Source organism: Clavelina lepadiformis, chromosome 5 (genome assembly GCF_947623445.1).
Source record: "Clavelina lepadiformis chromosome 5, kaClaLepa1.1, whole genome shotgun sequence".
Classification (NCBI taxonomy): domain Eukaryota; kingdom Metazoa; phylum Chordata; class Ascidiacea; order Aplousobranchia; family Clavelinidae; genus Clavelina; species Clavelina lepadiformis.
Window position 1 is genome coordinate 7,987,330 of NC_135244.1, and position 22,098 is coordinate 8,009,427.

The 22,098-nt window shown below is 34.7% G+C and overlaps 2 protein-coding genes across 4 annotated transcripts; both read left to right on the forward strand.

Moving 5' to 3' along the window:
- Window positions 1-1,086: 1,086 nt before the first annotated feature.
- Window positions 1,087-8,119, forward strand: LOC143460846 (outer mitochondrial transmembrane helix translocase-like). The gene is made up of 8 exons (XM_076958501.1): window positions 1,087-1,455; window positions 2,882-2,981; window positions 5,514-5,642; window positions 5,854-5,945; window positions 6,035-6,162; window positions 6,269-6,446; window positions 7,409-7,584; window positions 7,727-8,119. The coding sequence occupies exons 1-8, from the start codon at window positions 1,273-1,275 to the stop codon at window positions 7,842-7,844; spliced, it is 1,104 nt and encodes a 367-aa protein (XP_076814616.1). The 5' UTR covers window positions 1,087-1,272; the 3' UTR covers window positions 7,845-8,119.
- Window positions 8,120-8,252: 133 nt separating this feature from the next.
- Window positions 8,253-21,795, forward strand: LOC143460845 (ran-binding protein 3-like). 3 transcript variants are annotated; one of them, XM_076958499.1, is made up of 12 exons: window positions 8,253-8,589; window positions 13,811-14,017; window positions 16,090-16,179; window positions 18,262-18,365; window positions 18,445-18,576; window positions 18,990-19,100; window positions 19,185-19,277; window positions 19,449-19,512; window positions 19,703-19,902; window positions 20,031-20,154; window positions 20,553-20,689; window positions 20,796-21,795. In XM_076958499.1, the coding sequence occupies exons 2-12, from the start codon at window positions 13,846-13,848 to the stop codon at window positions 21,195-21,197; spliced, it is 1,629 nt and encodes a 542-aa protein (XP_076814614.1). In that variant the 5' UTR covers window positions 8,253-8,589; window positions 13,811-13,845; the 3' UTR covers window positions 21,198-21,795. The 3 variants fall into 3 exon arrangements, with proteins under 3 accessions (XP_076814614.1, XP_076814612.1, XP_076814613.1); XM_076958497.1 differs by lacking the exon at window positions 8,253-8,589 and adding an exon at window positions 13,502-13,693; XM_076958498.1 differs by lacking the exon at window positions 8,253-8,589 and adding an exon at window positions 13,503-13,693 and having other exon boundaries at window positions 13,811-14,002.
- The last annotated feature ends 303 nt before the right edge of the window (window positions 21,796-22,098 follow it).

Sequence of the window (22,098 nt, forward strand, 5' to 3'; positions counted from 1 at the left end):
CATAACCGTTAACCACGACGTACAGGCCTATTCAGGATGGCCTAACTCTAGAGTCTAGAGTCTAGACTATCCAATATTAAGCTTACAATTGGCTACAAAGTAACTTGGTGATAACCTAAGCCATAAGTACGTGAAAGGTCTGTGGGTTGAATCGTCCGGGGGTTGATTCGTCCGTGGGTTGAATCATCCATGGGTTGAATCGTCCTAGGTTGAATGGTCCTGGGTTGAATCGTCCGCAGGTTGAATCGTCCGGGGTTGAATCGTCCGTAGGTTGAATCGTCCGTAGGTTGAATCGTCCGACCACCGTCCCATACTATTTCGCATGCTAACTACACCTCAACTTGCTTGCAATACAATCATGTAAATAAGTGCCAAAGCGAGCAGAAATCACAACTCGCGCACGATACGCTTCGCTGCTTCAACGCGACTCACTCTGACCCACTCATGTAAAACGGAATGCCGGAAGGGTTTATGTTCACGCTCATGTAGAAAGGGTTGCCAGTGTCTGTCAGAAGGTGTCTGCTGGCTTGACTCAGGTCCAAAGCCTGGTTGGCGTCATGTTTAGCTGACTTGTAAAATGCGTCCCATGTTACGATTCCCAGTTGCGCTACCGTTGTAAAACCCTTTGGTCTTAAGCAAAGTATGAACATCGCTTGCTCCTGTTCAGTGGCCCAGATGAACAGTTGTAAATTCGGGCAATAAAAGATGGTAAAAGTAAAAAAGCAAATAAAAAATGTTCATTGACTTGTACAAAGACGAGCTCGGGTAACCGGGGCTCGAGTGACAATAGGAATCTTCGTCAAGTTTAAGTCGTACAAAGACTTTTCAAAGTCCGAGGATAAAAATTGTCATTTGGTGATGCCATGGTACTGTATACGATTTCTAGTTTTTTGCCTTGGTGATGGTCGCAACGCAAAAATTGCTGGGGTCGGTGCTAGTTGCACAAATTCTAATACCATATTTAGAACAGTCTTTCATTGGTCAAGTTTTTCATTTTATTACAGTTACACTTTTGGAAAACAAGGATACGGTGCACTTCTAGCTTTTGTTCGATTTAATGTAAACCTACTGTGTGTTGAAAAGTTACCTTTTTAGGACTGCTATAGTAGCATTCTAACAGAAAAGAAAATGACTTTGCTTAATTCACTTTGGGGAAATTCCCTTGTTGTAGTTTCGGTTCCGAAAAAATTTCAACAAAGGTCATGAAGTTTTTTTCACCAAAAGATAAGTTTGATCACTACAAAGATATCTAGCTTACACTGATACAGGATAATGAATCCCTTTATAATAAGGGATTTTGAGACTGGAGAGCCACTCAGCAAACAACAAGTAGTACTGTTTGTTGTAAGATTTACGGCGAGTGCAGCAGCAGCTTATTTTCTGTACAAATACGTTGATAAGCTTCTCGCAATTGTTGATCCTACAAAGAAGCAAAAGAAAATCGCTGAAGAAAAGGTAATCATTATTGCTTTAATTTACATACCACAGTCATCTCGGGATATGGGTTATGAATTTATCCTATAACCTAACAGGCTACATAGGCATACCCTACCCGCCTACCGTGAGAGCTATTGATATCAGCAGTCATCAACCATAGTGGACAGTATGGCACCTGGACGCAGGATATTCGTCAAGGCGCACACCAAATTTTTATATGTGTTATCTTCACGTCAATTTATAATAAATAAACAAAGAACTGCAAGGCTTTAGTGGACACCAATAGACCATTACCGAGTTACCGTCTGTGTGACAAGATTTTTTTAATTGCATATACTTAACAATGTTGATGTTGATGAAAATGTTGACTCACTTTGCTTCTTATTTAAATTGCAAACATTCTAGGCATCAGATTGTAACGATTTTGCTCAATTAAATAGAATATGATTTTATGGATCTAGTATACAAGTGCACAACCAGATGATGTTACAATTTAAGTAGCTGAGCTCTAGTATAGGCTACAAAGCATCCTGTGGTTGCGTACTTGTATACTAGATCCAAATTGTTTTACATGATAGAGAAAAAATGGGTCTAGGCTAGTGCAGAAGTGCACAACCACAGGATATATTTGTAAACTAGGCTGTTTGTATAGACAGCGTCGAACGATTTTTTCCGGTCAAATAGTGGCAGCCAAGTAGCCAATGCAAAATTAGGTACGGTATTTCATTAAAATCAATATCCCGTATGACTATAGACATGTAGTACTATACAGCCAAACGTCTTTTGTAAAACTTGGCAACAAACAAGAAACAAAGTTTGCACAGTTTTTCTACGCACTACAAAACTTATTCGGTCCTGTGCATGCGATAGCGGGAAGTGAGGTATATGCACTTACAAAACCTATCAAGTTTCACGCTAAACACTTCCAAATTTATACCAACTTAAAATAAGCAAACAGGGAAAAGTTAGTTACATGAATGTCAATCAATAGAAATCAAACTAAGATTAAGTCTTCAGTGCATGCCGAACTTTGTGCTGTGCATACACATTTTCTCGTTGAAAAATGCCCTACTTTGAACATATTAATTCAGCAAGTATTTTTTAAATGTTTTCATCTTTCACATTATATTTACCATGAAGCACATTTTTGCCCTCAGGGCCTTGCTAAATTTTCCAATCTTATATGTGGTAATTATCATTATTGCAAATACGTTTGCGGCCACATGTGACAGCACAATTTTTCATCCCCCACAATTAAGAAAAAAAATTAATAAAAAATAAACTTCTAGGAATGGCCTTGCCAAAGAAAGAGCCTAAAACTTATTAATTACAATGCATTCCTTTGTAACACCAATAAAAAAATGCAAAAGAAAATACACGTATGCTTTATGATTATATTCAATTTCTATTGGTTTATTTCATGAAATGTTTTTGTGTTTTTAAGGCTCAAAACTTGCTAAAACGCTTGGGTAAGAAGGATGTAAAAGATTTGCATCTCACAGAATATGAACTTAACATTGCTTCACAGTTGATTATTCCGTCTGGTAAGCATATTTTTATCAATTTGCATTATTTTAGTTTTTGTTGACTTTTACATTTATATCTAAAGCAGTGTTTCTCAACTTTTTTGTCTTTTTTCTCACTATTGCTTTCAAAAACGTTGTACGTCCCACACATCACTGGCGTATTTACGATGGCGTTTAAGCCAAGGAGCGGCCAAATGTTTTTAAAAGCTTGAGTCCAAAATTCCAGCATTTGCCCGCAATGCACGAAGTGCAAACATTTTGAGATTTTATGCCTCAAAAACGGCTTAAGAACGTTTTGAAATGAAATGTAAATCTCACATTTGTACGTACAAAAGCTAGCTATGTATGATGTACAACATTGGAACTCTGTATGAAATGATTTTGAAACACGTACACTTGCTTTTTGTACGTTTTTTCAGTTATATTATGTTCGATAAGTGGTCGCAAACAAGGGAATGCAATGAACAAAAAAGATTAAAGATGTAAAAAGCCCATGGCTCCCAAACATTTGGTTCATGAGGGGTGGGGGGATGGCCCTCCTCCTTACTATGCTATTGAACAGGTACAGTTACATTCTCATTCAAAGTGAAAGTTGCAAAAAGTGATTACATATTTCTTCATTAAATTTGCATTCACACACTTCACCATAATTTTTCCAGGCCCCACCGAGCCTGCTACACATTAAGAAACACTGATGTAGAGTATTTATTGGTATGATCATAATAATGGAATTGTAGAAATTACATTATTTAAAAATAAAAATTAAGATTGCAGCCAGAGCTGGCTATAATTGATTGTTTTTGTTTTTACAGTTAAGTTAAATAATTTTTTGTGCAAGTTATCAGAACTAAGTGCACACAGAACATCGCAAATTAAATTATCAGCTGCATAATTGTCAGCAAATCGTCCTTCTACATACGCCCATTGCAAGATGAGTATAAATTTTAATTCATCTGAACATTCGACTAATAAACTGAGATTAATGCAAATAGTTTGCAAAAATTAAAAAAAAAATTGGTTATTGATTTTTTCATATCTCTGTTTTTTTGGTATCGCAAAGCAGTCTCTGTTGACCTTTTAGACAATTTACTTAATCAAATATCCACTGGTGTGCATTTTTTCTTAGATCCAGTGGCAAAGATTTAAACTTATTTCAGAAGTAATTCATGTACTTCACTTTAAAATGCTTCAGCACATCTCGAATTTCTCGCTGTGTGGGGCCAATGCATTCATTAAATGCTGCTTTGGATTTAGTGCAGAGACTGCTACATATTGGTCTGTAGAGAAAATACTGTTAATTGTGTTAATGGCTTAGATTCCTGCAGTATTCATATCCTGGTATGTCTACCTTCAGTATTGCCATATAATCACAATCCTCGAAAAGGTCATCAAGAAATGCAGGTTGCTGTTGTATAATGTGTATCAGCAGGAAATAAGTTGAGCTCAGTCTAGTCTGACTTTCTTTCCTGCTTTTACTAAAAGCTGCAACCAATTTTGTTGCCATAGTAGTATAAAGGTATTAGATGACCAGTGTGAAGTGCTGGGTAGGATGGCCCGGGGTGATTTTCGGGTATCATGTATTCTTTTCGAGGCACTTAGCTTGTAGTTTTAAGTTTACATATTTGTAATGAATATGTTAGGCCAAGCATATACATGGCTGCATCATAGCGCTTAACCAGAGATCACTTGTGGTGAACAAAAAAGAAATAGTTGTAGTTCTTTAACTTTATTTCGCACTGAAACATGAGGAAATAGTTTGAGAAAAATAATGATGACTACAGTGCTAGGAAGTACATATACAAGCAAAATGTAGCAAGCATGATTAAAAAGCCAGTTTTGCTTTTTCCACGCTATAAAATGGTAGCACAGTGCAAACATATTTTTGTACGTCTGCTCCACATTGATTCATTTGCGGTTTCTTACAATTGACCTCATTTATGTACGCATATTTTCCTTACTTTTAATTTAACAGTTCACAAAATATTTACCATTTTAGTCAACACAGTTCAAACACCATAGTAATTTATAAGTAAATTATTGCTTTAATGAAACAAAAGAACAAAGCTAACAAATTTTGTCGCTGGATGCTTGAATTTTTGGGCATCACAATAAAGGTCAAGGTTACCCAGAGCAAGCACGGTTGGGCATACTCTCCTAGGACTATAAACTCATTTGTTAAAATATACAATTTTTCACTGCATCAATCATTCATTTCAAACTTTTGCTGAGCTGTGAGTATTGGGAGTTACGCTGAAAACTAAACATATTCATTCAGTTTGGTTGAGAAATACTTAGCGAAACAAAAAACTTTACTATTTTTGCAATGGCAGAAATAGCAGCAAATTCACCATCATGTTTACTACAAAGATAGCTCAGCATGCACACACTTTGTTTTTCCTACACACTTGCATTAACAATACTACGGAGTAGTGACTGCTAACGCATTAACTATTTTGAAATTTATAGTGACATAATTAAAAATTTTGTTTCTGCACTTAGCTCTAATTATAGCTGTATTGACTTATTAACATCTGGCATTAACTTTGATAGACATCTACGTTTCCTGGCAGCATATTGGCGGGCTTACTGCTATCATTGAACAGATTAAAGAAACAGTTATCCTGCCATTTCATAGGCGTGACATTTTCAAGCAGTGCAAATTATTCTTACCTCCCAAAGGTATTCTTGTTAGATTTTTATAGCAATACCGCATGTATATTTCTTTGAGATGTTGTAAAGGTTGTCTTGGTTTAACTTTTATGTTTGATCAACTTACAGTAAGCTATAACTTTTTGATAATTAGTAATTTGTAACCTGCACCACTGAGGAGAGGTTTTATTTAAATCCTGCTTATTAGTTACATATATGCTTGTACATTTTTTGCAATCAGGAATCTTGTTGTATGGCCCCCCTGGTTGTGGAAAGACCATGATTGCGAAAGCAACTGCAAAGGAGGCTGGTTGCGCTTTTATAAATATTGAAGTAAGTGAAACTTTTGCATATTAATGAGATGTTGCATTTATTTAAGATTCTGCAATGACTGGGCTGGTTATCTATAACTTTCTTTGCAGGTACAACAATTGACTGACAAGTGGTATGGTGAATCACAAAAACTTGCTGCTGCAGTCTTTTCTTTGGCTCGAAAACTGCAACCATCTATAATTTTTATTGATGAAATTGATGTCTTTCTTCAGATGAGGTTAGTTTGTTAATTTTTATGCTCATCGTGATTAACTGTGCTGTCAATTTTTTAATAAATGATTGTCAGTATTTGTAAATGATATTATTGTATCAAACGAAAACAGATCAGATCGAGACCATGAAGTTACCGCCATGATGAAAGCCACTTTTATGAGTCTGTGGGATGGTATAGTGTCGGACAACAACAGCCAAATAATGGTGATGGGTGCCACAAATCGTCCCCAGCAAATTGATCAAGCTATTTTGAGAAGAATGCCTATAAGGTTAAATGTACCAATGCCGGTAAGCTAAGATTCTTAAAGATTATCTAAAATATTAAATGCATTAAGTTGTTTCCTTGAATTCTGTTATAAAAATGACAAACCGGCTATGTTGCAATGATTGCTACTTCATAAGCCCACCTCATGAGTCATGAGTCAGGACCGTACCATTATTGGTGGTGTGGTATTCAGTGGGTGGTCTTATAAAGCGGTGAGTGAGCTTTTCGTGAGATACAGTTTGCTACTGTCCTGTACCATTTCAACAACTCAAGTTTCTTGGGCACAGCTAAGTTTTGGCACACTCTTTTGTCCAAACTGTAGCTGAAATCAATGTCAGGAAAGAGAATAAGTTTTGCAACGGTTAAGTCACATTGCAATTACGGACGATTTGGAAACATAACCAACCTACATTTTTGAGCTTGTAACACAAGAGCTGGGTCAAACATTAAGTTTGCCCTTCTGAGAAAAATGTATTAGAGCGTGTGAAGAAACAACATGAGCACATTGTGGTAAATGCCTTCATAAACCTATCTTCACAACCTATGATTGTTCTGTGAAAATGATCTAGCATATAAAAGCAGGGTATTGTACGACGGAACAATGGAGTAAATTGGGACCATGCTAAGTTAGGCTTTTTATGCGAGTAGTCATATTGACCATGGGCTTAGAAAACGACCATTGTGTAATAATTTAGCACAGACATCAGAACACAAGGTCTGATGTGTGGCATCATTTATGTTACATATTCAGGTGCTGTATTATCTATTTATTACTCGCTAAAGTGTGGATTAATATTGTACAACGTTTTACTCTTTGATAACAATGCAGGCGTATGTAGGATAGAAATGCTTACATTGGTGAACTGTTAGACATCAAGTTAAGTGTTATGTACAAACTACTCATTGCAGATTATGCAAGAGAACCTCTCTTGTGTATAGTGCTTATTCAATTACTGTTTAATAATGTTTATGTATTTTTATGCAGGATTCTCAACAGAGAGTTAATATCCTGGCTATAGTCCTGGGAGTAGAACAACTTAAAGACGATGTGGACCTCACTGAACTTGCTGAGAGTCTAAGTGGCTTCAGTGGCAGCGATATTCGTGAAATGTGTCGGCATGCATCTGTGGCAAGGGTTCATGAATTTATCAAGGAACAGAGGTAAATATAGAATGGCATCTTCCTCAAAGCTAGCCAACGGACAACAGTTTTTCCTGCTCTGATGCAACGAATCACAACTGAACTACTTTTGTTGGAAATTAAACCATTTTAGAGACCATATTAAACCATTTATCAATTTTAGAGACTCCAGTTCACCTTTACGGCCAATAAGTATGGAAGATCTTGTGGGTGCATCGAAGGTGATGCAGCAGAGCAAAAGCTCCGAAGCTCCGTATTTATTTCCACTCAATCAGAGATGATTGACTCTTTAATGTTGTTTTTTCCTTCAAGAACATTTTTAAACCAAAAGTTAAGTAGATGTGACTTGGCTTGAACTGTGTTTTATAACCAGGATCGAGAAATAGAAAAGTTTAACAATTTTTGTTTTTATAAGCTGTTTGTATTGGAATCGTTTTCTTCATCCTACTGCGTCTTGTGTGCTACAGGCTTTTTTCATTTTGTATGAAATGCGCAATTAAGTCACGTTTTTGAAATAATAATTTAAATAAATGTAAAACTAGTTTTGATTTTACAAGTTATCTTGGTCACTTTCAAGGTAAACAAAGCAAATTAGGATCACGGGCAAGAGAGCATGTATAACTTATTGTAGGTGTGCTTTATTAATTGATTAAAAACAAATTTCTTCAAAGATCAGCGTGTACAATACACATTTGAGTCATGATGATTTCATATCGATCTTGCGCATTTTAAAAGTTGTACAATACTGACTCTAAATAGAAATGTTAGTTTAAAGTTATTGGTTTCAACTCGATTCATGTAAGCTTTGCATTCTTTTCAAGCTAGCACAGTTTTAACACGACTTAGTCACTGCTGCTTTGGTTTTAAAAGGCAATGCCTCTTGGGTTAATTACGAAAGCCGAAAGGAGACATTCGCAAACAAAACACGGACTTTGAAAATTCAGCTAATCTCCATAAAAGAGGAAAATCTTCTAAAACGATGACAAAACTGCGAAACGAGATTCTACAGGAAAAAACGTTTTCACCGTAAGTAGGTCACGCACCCTGTTTTTAAAGATAGGCGGTTGGGTATAGAAAAAGGTAATGTAAAAAGTTGATTCCAGCTATCTTAGGTATTATTGGAGATAAAATCAAATTAGGAGGTAGATTTAGGTTAAGTTTAGGTTTCTGATATAACATTTAAGTTAGGTTGGCAAGAAACTGTTAAAAATAGCTTTGAACGTACGATTTTTTCCGGTGAAATAGTGATAGCCATTCCACAGTTCAGTTTTGTTTTTCGAAGCGGCTATCCTCTAACCAAGAAAAGGACAAAATCGTTTCTTAAAAGGTTGAAAGTTGGCGTAACAGTGTTAGATGATACAATAAAATAAGCACAGGTTAAAACTATACTTTGAATAGACGCAGATTGACATAAAACGACTGCAGATTTCTCAACGACGTTATCCTTTTTATCAACAGATTGTTTTGCTGCTGCAACATTTGTAACAATCTTTTGTGTTGCCTCATATGAAAACCCTAAAAGTTGGCTATATTAAACCATGGGAATTATATGAATGATTAGTATTTCATTCGAATAATCGGTGGTATTCGCCAGAGAAGGTCTGAGCTTTGTAGCTTGAAATATGATCATGTCAAACAGTAAACAACTTATGAATGAAGTTAGATGTCAGGTATCGAACTTGGCTTCCACTAACCCACCAAAAATATCAAACATTTTAAATCAGGTTGGTTTATTTAAATCGGAAAGAAATGATTGTGATATAACTAGATCAATTCGAGTTAATGTAAATCATCTTGATTTGGCCAATGTTGGCTTAGGAAAGCGTGTTCTGGCAAAAAGTTTTTTTTTTACATAAGATCCCCTTACATATCCGCTAAAAGATCACTTACACGGGATACTACACCGGTATGGTTATCGTATTAGTTCATATTATCTTAAAACCTTCGAAATCCATGTTTTTGATAAACGTTATCCTATTCTTGAAAGGCATTGGTCAGATGTTTATTTATTACTTGTGTGCAAAATTTTCATTTAAGCTTACCTTTTTTACCTAAAGTTACATTATTTGTCCAGTTTTTTAGGAATGGTTTTATTCAAAAACATTCTAAAGAAAGTGATGGAAAGGATATCTTCTGTAGTAAAAAGTATTTACCTAAAAATGGGTCAATCATTTACTGGCCCTACTTTGTGTATTTGCTGTAGAATCATTGTTTCAGAGTATCCTCTCAGAGAAAAGGTTGTGTAGAAAATTGTTGTTTTTTAGTGAGACCAACTTTCTTAAACCTACCCTACAAGTTTGCCATTTGGACGTCTGCACGGACCAGTTCCAGATATTTGGGGTCAAGTATACAAGTGCACAACCACAAGATGCCTTTGTATACTAGATCCCAGCTAGTCAAGTTGTAACGTCATCTTGTTGTGCATTAGCCTAGTACACTAAACCCCAAATTTCATATTTGCATGAAATCAACCACGAACACAGATTTTAAGCGTTTGTACATGCTTTCTACCCGTCCTGTATTTCGTGGCAATATTACGGTCATAATAAAATTTAAGTAAATTTTCTGTACACAGGACTTTGTAACGTATCTTAGTGGAAAGTATCGCAGCTGCCCACAGGAGAATCAATAACGTGCACGCCGAACTTTTTTGTCTTCACCCTAATTATATTAAATGAACAAAGAATTGAGGCCTTGGTGCGCGCAATCACGCCAAAATGTACATCTTTGCAGGCCTATAAATCGATTCGGTAATTTATAGTTGCAAATGTTATCCTAGAAATGCACTGGAGAAAGATTAAATAGGTGCACACTTGGCTAGCCGTTGTTTACCTGAGTTAGTGCGTCTGCACGCCCATAATATCCACATACCCTGTCATGAAATACAGACCAGCTCTTTACGGGCACATGTTTTTGCAAGTTTTATATTGCAGGCAGGATTTACAATTACCTAACATTGTTAAGCAATTTAACGGTTTTAATTTCACGTTTTTGCAATAGGTTGGCTACATGTGCTATTATGATTTGAAGTTGATTCCATGTAAAGTTGGCTAGTCAATATTATTTTAGGGATTCAGAATTCGCAACTAGCTTCTATGTCAATATGCCTGCAGGATATGTTCAAGTGTTTTACTTCAGCATTCACTCATATAGCTTAGCTTGAAAAGTGTGGCGCCTACACGCACAAGGTTCATCAAAGTGCACATCAAACTTTTTATCTTCACGTCAATTTATAGTAAATGAACAAAGAATCGAACCTTTAATGCTTTCTTTTGCATTGATAACAAACATTGCTTTCGGTTTTTAAAATGTTTACGTAATCATATATTATCATTTATTTTTCTTCGTTGCAAATGATAGAGTGAAAATGAAATATTTACCATGATAGCACAATAAAACTACTAAAAGAAACGGCCCCGTTGTACTCAAAATGATGCGGTTTTTGCATAAATATATCATTGAATTTATTCTTACAAACCATTCTTGTTTTTAAGTTGAGTCGAGAAATGTTTATGAAAATACAGTGCTCAACTTATCTGCTTCTGCCACAAGATAATCCAGACAACCATTGGGGAAAAAAAAGGAAAACAAAGAGGAGAAAAATAAATGAAAAAAGTTGAAATGAAATAATAAAAAAATACAGCTACGAGAGCAGAAAGTGCAACAGAAAACAGAGAGGAATGCAGGTGTAAAACAGGATAATAAAAGAGAATAGACAAGAGGAGTAGAAAGCGCAGCAGGAGGCGGCCTTCTGCAACAATTTAAGTATGACAGTATAATACACCTTCCTCGTTTAATGTGGTTATCTTAAGGTCACCCAACCAACCTGCTTTCTACGTTGGGCAATTAATTAAAACAGAAAAACAATGCCAAAAGGCTTTCAGTTTTGTTGAATTTAGTCTCTAAAGTCTAAATAGACAAATGAAACTTTAAAATTTACTCCAAACAAACGACTTATTTGATAAAGTCAAACGTTTTTTCCCATATGTAGTTAAAGAGTTTTCAACTATACTACGTGTTATCAACTCAGTGACGAAAGAAATCAAAGAAAGATTCCTTTTTAAGCCTTTTGCATAATAAGTTGGCAAACTTGTTCTTAGATCCGTTTCCGCGTAGTGTTTTTGATAGCGTCTGTAATAGACCACTTGCTCAAACTTTGCTAAAAAATCCGTTTTACGTTTGTAGTTTTAATAAAAGTAGAAACAATATGTTGGAAATGCAGGTCATTATATGGTTATTATACAATTTGTAAAACGCATTGTGATAATGCTTTACATAATTACAGTACATAACAACATTAACATTGGGCACTAATGTTCTCACAATGGGAAATCCCCAATATTTAATTTCCCCCCACATTTTTCATTTTCTTTCAGAAAATCGACTCCAGTGCAGACAACCACTTTATTTGGACAAAAGTTCCAAGAGCGTAGTAAAAGTAAACACCATACACAACTCTCATTTCTTCGGACAAACCTACGCTTGAACAATGAAGGCATTTTGAGTGATTGTGATGTAACAATGAAATGATATAATTAACGTTGCTGATATAAATAACATAACACTATAACTTAACATTACTGCTACTGTAAGATCGGAAACAAGAGAAACCAACTTTATTGCCTGTTAATGAACAATTTTAAATCAGCTGCAGTAATGTTAAGTTATGGTGTTTGTTATTTTGTTTGTTTTTTATTTTAAATGTTTTCATTGCCCATAAATGATCCTTTGGCAGACTTACGGTTTGCTTTTCTCGGTGTTTTCCTTGCCTGCCTACTACTCCTTTATTGCGTAATTGTCAGCAAATATGCACATTAACCCCTTAAAACGTATCTCTTGTTAATTAAGAAAAGCTCATTTCTCAGCTCGCTTTGGACAAAGTCACTTTAGCCGTGACCAAAGCTGCTGGAGAAAGAAGAATTGACTTTAATATGTTAATGTATTTTAGTAAAATCTCTTGACAGGGACAACATGTTTACCATCAGCAAAAACTGATGTTATAAACAGTTTTCTCGCTTTTTATATTTTAAACTTTTATATTATTAAAAGTTGTAATATTCTAACCATGACCAAACTCCTATCTATCATGGTCAGCTAAAACTGAAATCTAACTCGTTACCAACCAAATTTGATTTTATGTCTTTTCATCTAACTGAAATGCCTATGGCTATAATGAACCAATTAATCTACTTAAGAAATAGCTATTTGAGGCAATTTTGATATTGTGGGCACTGTGGTTCTGTTGATTCAAGTCCAGCATCATGCTTAGTGTTGTTGTTTTTAGCATATCTGCACCTGCAGCAATTTTTGGATTAATTTTCCTTTTTCACTGGTGGCACATGTTAGTTTGGGTTTTTAGAGTGATTTTGTTTTTCATGGTGTTTTTAATTGCGATCCACAAAGAAATAAACTCATAAATATATAATGAAACATACAAGTTATAGATAATAAATAGACAGAAAAGTTCTCAGATAATTACATTATTACTTCATAACATAGTCACTTTTATTTTCAACTGTTAGATATTACAACGATTTGTATTCACACAGTTCATAATTATACTTTTCAAACAACCTATGAAATGATTTTTTTTTCTGAATGTTTTCTTGGCCAAGGGGAATAAATATTCAGTGCCAAGGCACGTCCTACGTGGGTCCCTTTAGTTTAAATGTCAAGATGGACCCAACTAAATCTGAGCTTTGTTATCTGTTTATTTCACCAGCAAAATTGTATGTTTGCTGCAATTCCTGTGTTTTCTCAGCCTTCTAGCTTAACTGCTATTTCACTTAGTATAGTGCTTTGATGGAAATTTGACAAATAATGTCAAGTTGCTTTGTGTTTTTGTATAAGTTACATTCAGGCAAATTTCTCCGACATTCATGTAAAACTTAGATTTATTTCAAACTGATGTTGATTGATTCTTGAGAATCAACCCCTTACCGTATATCTGCAATGTTATTTTTTATCTTGGAAGCAGATTTGACTCACTTGGTCTCGTGTGAAACCTAGTTTTAATTGAGTAAATACTGTATTTGCCAATCATTCAAGTATTCCATAAAGCATTCTATAAATATGGCTGAGCCCTCTGATGTCAAAAGTAACATGGATTCCAGTAATAATGCAGTGGGAGGTAGGCTATTGCGCACTAATAAACAAACATGTGTTGTTTATCAATTAGCATCCTCCTACTCAGCAATATATTTTTGACAAACAAGGCCTGTTTAAAACTATAATGACTTTATAAAAGGTGACCAAATCGACCTAAGCAACAAGCCTCGCAACATGAAGCGCCCACGAGTGGGTGTAGTTGGATCATCGACAGATAATTCAGAGGATAATGAACCAGATGAAAAGCGGCCTGCTTTCAGGCTTCATCCCCCCACGCTAATTCATGGTCAGGCGAAGTCAGTTCCAAAAGCATCCGATGAATCTACTGAAGGTATTTCAATAAATGGTAATTCTATTTGGCATCGAAGTTTCCTTGCATATCACTACAGTACTTATCATTTGTTTCATTGTGCAGTGATTCATATTAAAATGGAATTGCAACAACATACAAAGTAGAATTTGAAATAACTTTTTATTCAATCTCCTGATTCCAGTCAAATTTTTTGATGTTTTAGACTTTCCTGATACCAATTCAAAAAAGGTTATAAAAATTTTTATTATTTGTACACAACTTCGGGATATGCAAAATTTTTGTCCTTATTAATACGGAATATATATATAATTCCAATTAGATTGGTGAGCTGATCCATCATTCCTGTAAGTAAATGTCTGTTAATTTTATCATGTAGTATTTCCTAATTTGCTTCCAAGCAGTTCAAATAATGTGTAAAAATATGCACTGATATTAATGAACAGATAGGGCATAAATGCTGCTAAAACAAGGTCATAATTATGATTTGGTCGTTACTTTTGAAACAATTTTATATGTATACATAAGTTTAGTGTGAATTTTGTTTTATTTATTTTGAGAATAGGATGTAAAAACGTCAATGGGAAGTTTATTGTTAAGATCAAGGACCTAAAAAGAAAACAGATATATCTCTATGTATGACGATTTTACCAAAACTCATTTTTTATTGAAATATAAAAAATCTGATGATTTTCTTACCAAAAAGTCTCTTACAGTGGACAGAAACTAGATCAGTCTCATTCCATAGACACCAAAATTGTTGCTACATCTGGATTGGCTCCTCACATGCAGCAGTTAATGAAATATTGTCATAAGGTGCTCACAGTGTAATATTTCTGAAAGCGTGTGCAAAATGAATATACTGAAAAACTTATTGTTTGAAATTTTGAATTTGGTATTTGGAAAGTATTAATTCACAAAATTTGACTTCAACCAGAAGACTGAATGAATCAGTTTCTTTGCAACACCTTCTCTGTATGCCTTTTCATGCCGTACACTGTACAGTGTACACTACATTAGTAATAATATGATACATTATATTGATGATAAACATATTAGTTCATACTTTATGTATATAATATAGTTATCTAAACTGACTCTAAACAAGCACCATGTATACAGATAAATGTTCTGCTGTCTGTCTTTCATATGTATAATAATATATTATGTATATATATGTACATTTTTAATCTTGCACAGCATAATTTTTTACCTTATATATGTACATAATGTTCCATTTCTCAGTTTTAATATTTAATTAGTTCTGCAATACATTCTTTTTAATTAACTTTCACAAGTATTTTATATGTATATAGATATGCTAAATCTTAGGTTGGATTTAGCTTGTGGTTGTAATTTGTAAGCATCTTGCCTAGGTCTGCCATGTTTTAGACTTTTATCAGATTTTTTAGAATATGACTCATTGTTCAAAAATGATATATATATATAGTATACAGCAGGGAATTGCTGAGAAAAAACATTAACACATGAATGCAGAAATACCAATACACATATTATATACTATATAACAAGTATAATTAACAAAATTAGCAAATATAGTACTTCGGGTTTCATTTATGTGGTGTATGTTTCTATACCTTAATATTTTCCACTCTGTTCATGATATACATGTTATATTTCATCACAAATGTCACTGTTCCTCCTGATAGTCTACCCTTCTACATGCAACTTGAAGGGCTTCTCAAACTATGGGTCGTGACCCCAAACGGAGTCACAAAATGTAATTTTGGGGTTGTGAAACAAATTCAACTTTTATCAATTGAATTTTTTGTTAATTTTTGATTCACTTTACAGTTTTCAGTACGTGGTTCTTTTATTACTGCACAGTTACTTTTGTGGATTAAGTACTTTTGTATGATTCCACCATAGACAAAAATACCACTGAGATTTGTGATGGGTGGATTATTGTTTTAATATCACTAACGTGTATAGGCTAGGGCTACCCATTAAAGGGTCGTATAGAATATCTATCTACTCTAAAGTGGAGTCGCAGAACAAAAAAGTTTGAGAAGCCCTGCACTAGAACACTTGTGTCTTCTAAAGCTGACTATACTTTTAGTTTTAAGTGATATTTATTTTATATTTAGCTAATAACGCGTCCATCCAAGCATCCAAGTGTAAGTTTTTGCAGCCATCCAAGCTGTCTGCTCCCTCAAGTTCAAACAGTTCATTCACAGGTACATATATATATATTTATCATGTGGTTATTGTCTAGCTTAAATCAGTAATTGTCAAGCCTTTTTGGCCATGGGCTCATGAAAGACCTCTGTAATCTTTAAAGAACTTAATCAATATTTTCACACAAGCTATACATATAGTTATAAGTTATAAATATTAATATGTAGTTAATAGTTATAAATAAATATAAAATGTACAGTATATAATTAATATATTGATGAAAGAAAAGACATGTAGACAACAAGTTTGCTTGACATTTTGGCTAATTTGTATGTTTTTAATTATATCGTAGTTGTGCTAAACCTAAACCTATTTAGTGGAAGTTTTCAAATTTTTCATCAAACCCACTTTTAGAAGCATGCTTTTAACTCGAAACATTGCAGTTGAACCTTAAGCAAAGCTTGGTGGTTGAGTCTGAAACATCCAGGGCTTTTTAGTCATTGTACAACTTCTTATTTGCAAAAACGTTTTACTTTCAGCTTTTGATATAGGTTTGCACATTGGAAAAAACAAGTGAGAAAGTAGCGTGACCTTGTGAAATATCAAATTATTTTACCCACAATTGCCACCATTATATAGCATTTATGTTGCACATTTGTTTATTAACTAAACCAGGGATGTCCAACCTGCGGCCCGCCTGAGATTTTTGTGCGGCCCGCTAGTCATTTTCACTCCCATTCAATTATTTCAAGTGACAATGCGGCCCACTATAATAAAAGGTTGGACATCCCTGAACTAAACCCTTTCAATTACAATGCTATTTTACAGTCATTTTTTTGAATGTTCTATTTAGCTGCTAAATTTGCCTATGAATTGTAAAGAATTTACAAAACCCTGATTGTGAATAGGTTTATTATTTCCTCGAGCTAATTTAGTATAAAAAGGCTTCATTCATTTTGTTTGTAGTGATATATACTGTATAAAAGGTTTTATGTCATGGTAGAAGGTTTCTTCACTACTTTTGTGAAATTTGTAAAAAATACTATGATTTTTTGTTGCTGTAATTATGTATTGTATGATAAAGTGTCTCAAGCCATGATCCATGACCCTAACAAGTGTCACCAACAGGGCAGTTAATGAATTTTTTTCTAGGAGTGTAAATGCAAGAGTGCGATAAATGACATTATTAAAGCATATTATGTTATCTAAAGACGTGTGTCGCAATCAAAAATGCCTACACCATTTTTGCTACAATTAATTACAAGTTAATATTTACATCTATTTTAATTTGACTGCCTCTGTCAAGATTTATTTGGAAGTGAGTTATAACAAACAATACATAAATACCAGTAATGGAACCATTTTGTTTATGTTTAGTTGCTTGTAGCCAACTTTTTGTCACACACTATGCCACAAATAAGGCGACTTACTGTGTGGTATTTTAGTTGTTCATTAGGGACTGCCTTTTCTAGTATTCGTAACCAAATTCAAGCCGTACGGTATATGCTTTTAAAGGGATATAGTACAAGCAGACTTGATATGGATAATGGACTGTTATGTTGTGGAACATAGCTGATACTTAATTGCAGCTTTGTATTAGTCTTAACTATCACAAAGTATATGTTTATATGAGTTATCATCAATTGAATATATATATCATTTTTTGGAAACTAAATTTTATATTTCCCAGGGGTGTAGGCCCCCTCCCCACATCTTTCTCCCATAGACCTCTAACAATATTAGACTAATATGCATTTATACGCTACACATCACCCAACCTAAACGGCCCCTATTCACCACAAAACGCTAATGGATTGTAACTTGTAAATGAACTTTGCTTACTACTTGCTACAGTTATTATGGTTGTTATTTAGCACACACTTATAACTTGGTCATCTAGCCAGGTTTTTACAGATGATTTTGAATCTGGGTTATATATAATGTGAAGAATTTAATTATGTGATTTTTAGTTTTGTGGTCAGACACCTATGTAAACATCAAAATTAAATCACCTTTTACACATGTGTTGTATGTTTGTTCAGGTAGAACATTCTTTGAAAATGAAAGTGATTGACTTGAAATTAACTCCTAACAAGTTCCTAGCATTTTACAAATACTTCTAAATAAAACACATTGTTCAGCTAGTGGAAAAGAACACACATTAGCTTCGGAACCACTTGTCTCATCAAGCAACCCATTTCTTAAAATGACTGAAAAGGCCAATAGTAATGAACAAGAAGAAAAGGTATGAATCTCTGCCCGTATTTAGGCTATCATAGGATTTTTGCGATCTTTTTGTGCAGTTACATGCTATTCTTATGTAGAATGAAAATGCCAACAATGAAGCTGCTTTTGGGAATAACCAACAAGATGGTGATAAGGTTAATGGTGGTCAGCACAGTGATAATTCACAGCCAGACAGCACCACCGAAACAGAGATTGAAAATCAAGACACGGTTAGAATTTATAATGTACTGTTACTATGAGTATTTCCTGTTGATTGATTTTAGCTCTTCGAACTGTTTGATTTCAGAAGGAATAAATATTAAATTTAGATTTTTATAGCTAATATAGCCCTACCCTAAAAATTCTATTATTTATAGTTATATGTGGCACAAAAGAGGGAAATAAAACTGTGACATATAAAAGTTAAGTGTGAACTCAAAAACTGTAAAATACTATTGCATTTGTGCATTTAACATTTACTGTGACCAAAACAATAAGCTAAAACATCATACAAAGCTGGATTTACAGTTTACAAAGTACACGTATTGCTACCAGTTTATTGGTTGCTTGCTCAAAACTGATGTAGTTATGTTGCAAATAGTTTTAATACTAAAATAAGATTCGTAACTTTCCAAAATTGTAGGCGAAGCCACAAAGCCAAGAAAACCTATTTTTGCAAGCAGCAACAAACTCTAAATCAAATTCTGGGGAGGGTGGTTTTCTTTTCGGAAGCAAAATGGAAGAAAGAGTTACAGTAGCTATCAAACAGCTAATATTTGACATGAATGCTTTTACTTTTTTATCTTTTGTGTCAGAAAAATGTTTTGTCAAAATTTAGATGAGCACAGAAGTTAAACCCACTGAGAAAGAATCTGAAGACATAGCTGCTTCAAGTTTTGTATTTGGGCAAAATTTGGCTGATCGAGCAAAGGTAAATAATTAATCATCCCATAATACATGATTCTTTCTCGTCAAATTCATGCGATTAATTGGACCATATTATGACATTAGTTTTGGTGAATAGTTTATGTCAAGATGTGTGTTCTTTGTTAGATTTTCTTATTTTGGGCAATTTGAAGTTTTTAATTTATTTATTGTATAGGTTTCATCAACAACTGATAGTTCACAGCAATCACTTTTTATGCTATCTACATCATCAACTCAAGGTAATTTAACTGTTTTCTTTGTATTGAGTTTGACATTCTAGTTGGTGCCATCTGTAATGCGTAAGTTATCCCATGAACTGTCCATTGAAGCATTAACAAGGAAAATGAAACTTTCCAGAGTTTTTATAATCTTCAAGACACAATGACTAAAGACAGACTGTAACTAAGCTTTTGGTTTTGAATTGACCAGCATCTAGTTCTCTTGATTCTACTGGTGATCCCCACCCATCAGAACAGGAGCAATCTCCAACATCATCCAACTCTGAGAAGAAACGTCCTGGAGGATTGGAAGAAGATGCGGCAGCTTGTTTCCTTGCTTCACAAGCCAAGCCAGTTATGCCAGAAGTACATGTTGTAACTGGTGAAGAAAATGAGAAAAATGTATTGCAGGTATCAGTTGGCTAAGCAATCAGCTTTTGGTCAGTATTGATTTTTTGCAATGCCATTCTTGTTGTGTTTGATTATTGGATGATTGTAGTTGCATCCATGGCTGTATTTATTACTTCTAAACTACTTAGATACAATGCAAGCTTCACCAATTTGATGGGGAATCTAGTGGTTGGGTAGAGAGAGGTGTTGGTAGCCTGCATTTGAATGATGGAAAATGTGCTGATGATGATCTTAACTTCCAGTCTAGACTCGGTAAGTTTTTAAGGCCTAATTGTTGCTCATTTGCTTAAAGTTAATTAGTTAAAAAAGGTATAAGCTTAGTAACTAGTGTCGTTGTTTCCCAAATACTCGTGATTTGTGAGGTGAAATTCTGTGTAATTTGTTATAAACTACATTGTGAATTATCTCATCAAACCAAGTAAAATTAAATTTCTATTGGTTTTAATATGGAAGCCCACAAGAAAGTTAGCAGTAAAAATAATTAGTTTTGGTTTTGCAGGATTTTCATAGAATTGTGAATTAATTTTTTGGGCTCCGTATTGGCATAATATATGATCAGTTTTTCCTTAAACTAATAAAAAAATTATATTCCATGACCAAGCATGCAATGATACTTGGGATAAATCTATTTGTCCATTTTACTTGTATAGTTATGAGAATACATGGAAGTTTACGACTTGTTCTCAACACCCAAGTGTGGGCCCAGATGACTGTGGAACGTGCAAGCAAAAAATCTGTTCGAATTACTGCCCAAACAGAAGGAATCATAGGAATCTTTCTAATAACCGTAAGTTAGCTATTAATAAAAAAAACTATAATTAGTAAATAGTGTGTAAATTTTGACTCGCTTAAGGTAGATTTATGGCATCTGTCTTGATTTTAATTATTGTCAGGCTACCATCAATGATGCAGAACAAATTTACCGAGCATTGGAGTATCGTGTCCGACACAAAAAGCAGTTGGAAGAAAAGAAGAAAGACGATGCTGGACAGCTGGAAGTGCCTGACGCATCTTCTATTCTAGTTAAAGAGACCGGCTCCAGAAGTGATGAGGCTTCAAGTTCGAGGCTTCCTGAGTCTGCTGAAGATGATTTTCCAACCTCTGACATTCTAGCAACATCACAAGGACTTTCTTCAGAGTGCATCAACTCTGAGGTTCAAAGCAACAAGTCTTCTGTCACTGAGAACGATTCCGAAATTGGAGTCTCAAGCAGCAGCCTTTCTTCCGAATCAAATGACACCGTCATCTCACAATCCACCGATTCTGGCCTTCCTTCGTCGGACACACCGTCCTAATGTGCAAAGCACGACCGGTTTTATCACACAGTGCACCTAGCGTAACAACAACAGGTGCCTTGCGCTGCAGCGATTTGCATTGTCGATTTTGTCAAACGCGCATATATTACAACCCCGACACAATGACATAACGAACTCAACATGCGCCCCCGCTACAGGTTTTCACCGTAGATACACGAGCGCGATCTTGTAGACTCTCGCTTCGAGTGCCTCGGTTCAGACTACCTTGTATATACCACCTATTAGACTTACTGTTCCTAAGACGATTTTTGCCAAGTGCTCTTTTTGATCGGATTTCTCAATCGGTGCGAGGCCCCTTGAAGTGAGGCAAAGAGTTAATGCTGCGGTTAAGACATAAACTTGTCCATTCATTTTTAGTGTTATTTGCTTTCTGCTTGTACCCGTTATGCAGGCTGGCGATTTTTTTCTCGTAAAACTTAAAGAAAACTTTTTCTTCGTTTGTCTGCCACACATTTGTGACATAGATGCCAATGTCAATGTAAGCGGCTCTTAAACTAGTTTAACCAGTCGCTTGCCAAATCTTTTGTTGAACTTTTGTTCCCACTTATTTATCATATAAAATACTCCTTGAAATTCATTCAATTGTACTGAAGTTAAGAATTTGATACTAACGTGCAGAGTCGTAACCAAGTCAACAAACTTGAGTCGCAAGTCAAGCCTTTTGGAAGAAGTGACTAGAGTCATTTGGCAAATAAAACTCGAGTCAAGTCATTTTATATGAAAAATCAAGTTATACGGAAAGCAAAAATAAATTGTACAAATTTACTTCGTTTTGGTACACCATAGGCGTTCGTAGTCAAAAGATCATTTTAAATTACATTTTGATGTGTTTTGAGAAAAGAAAAACATGGTTTACCTGATGCAGAAACCTAATCTATAT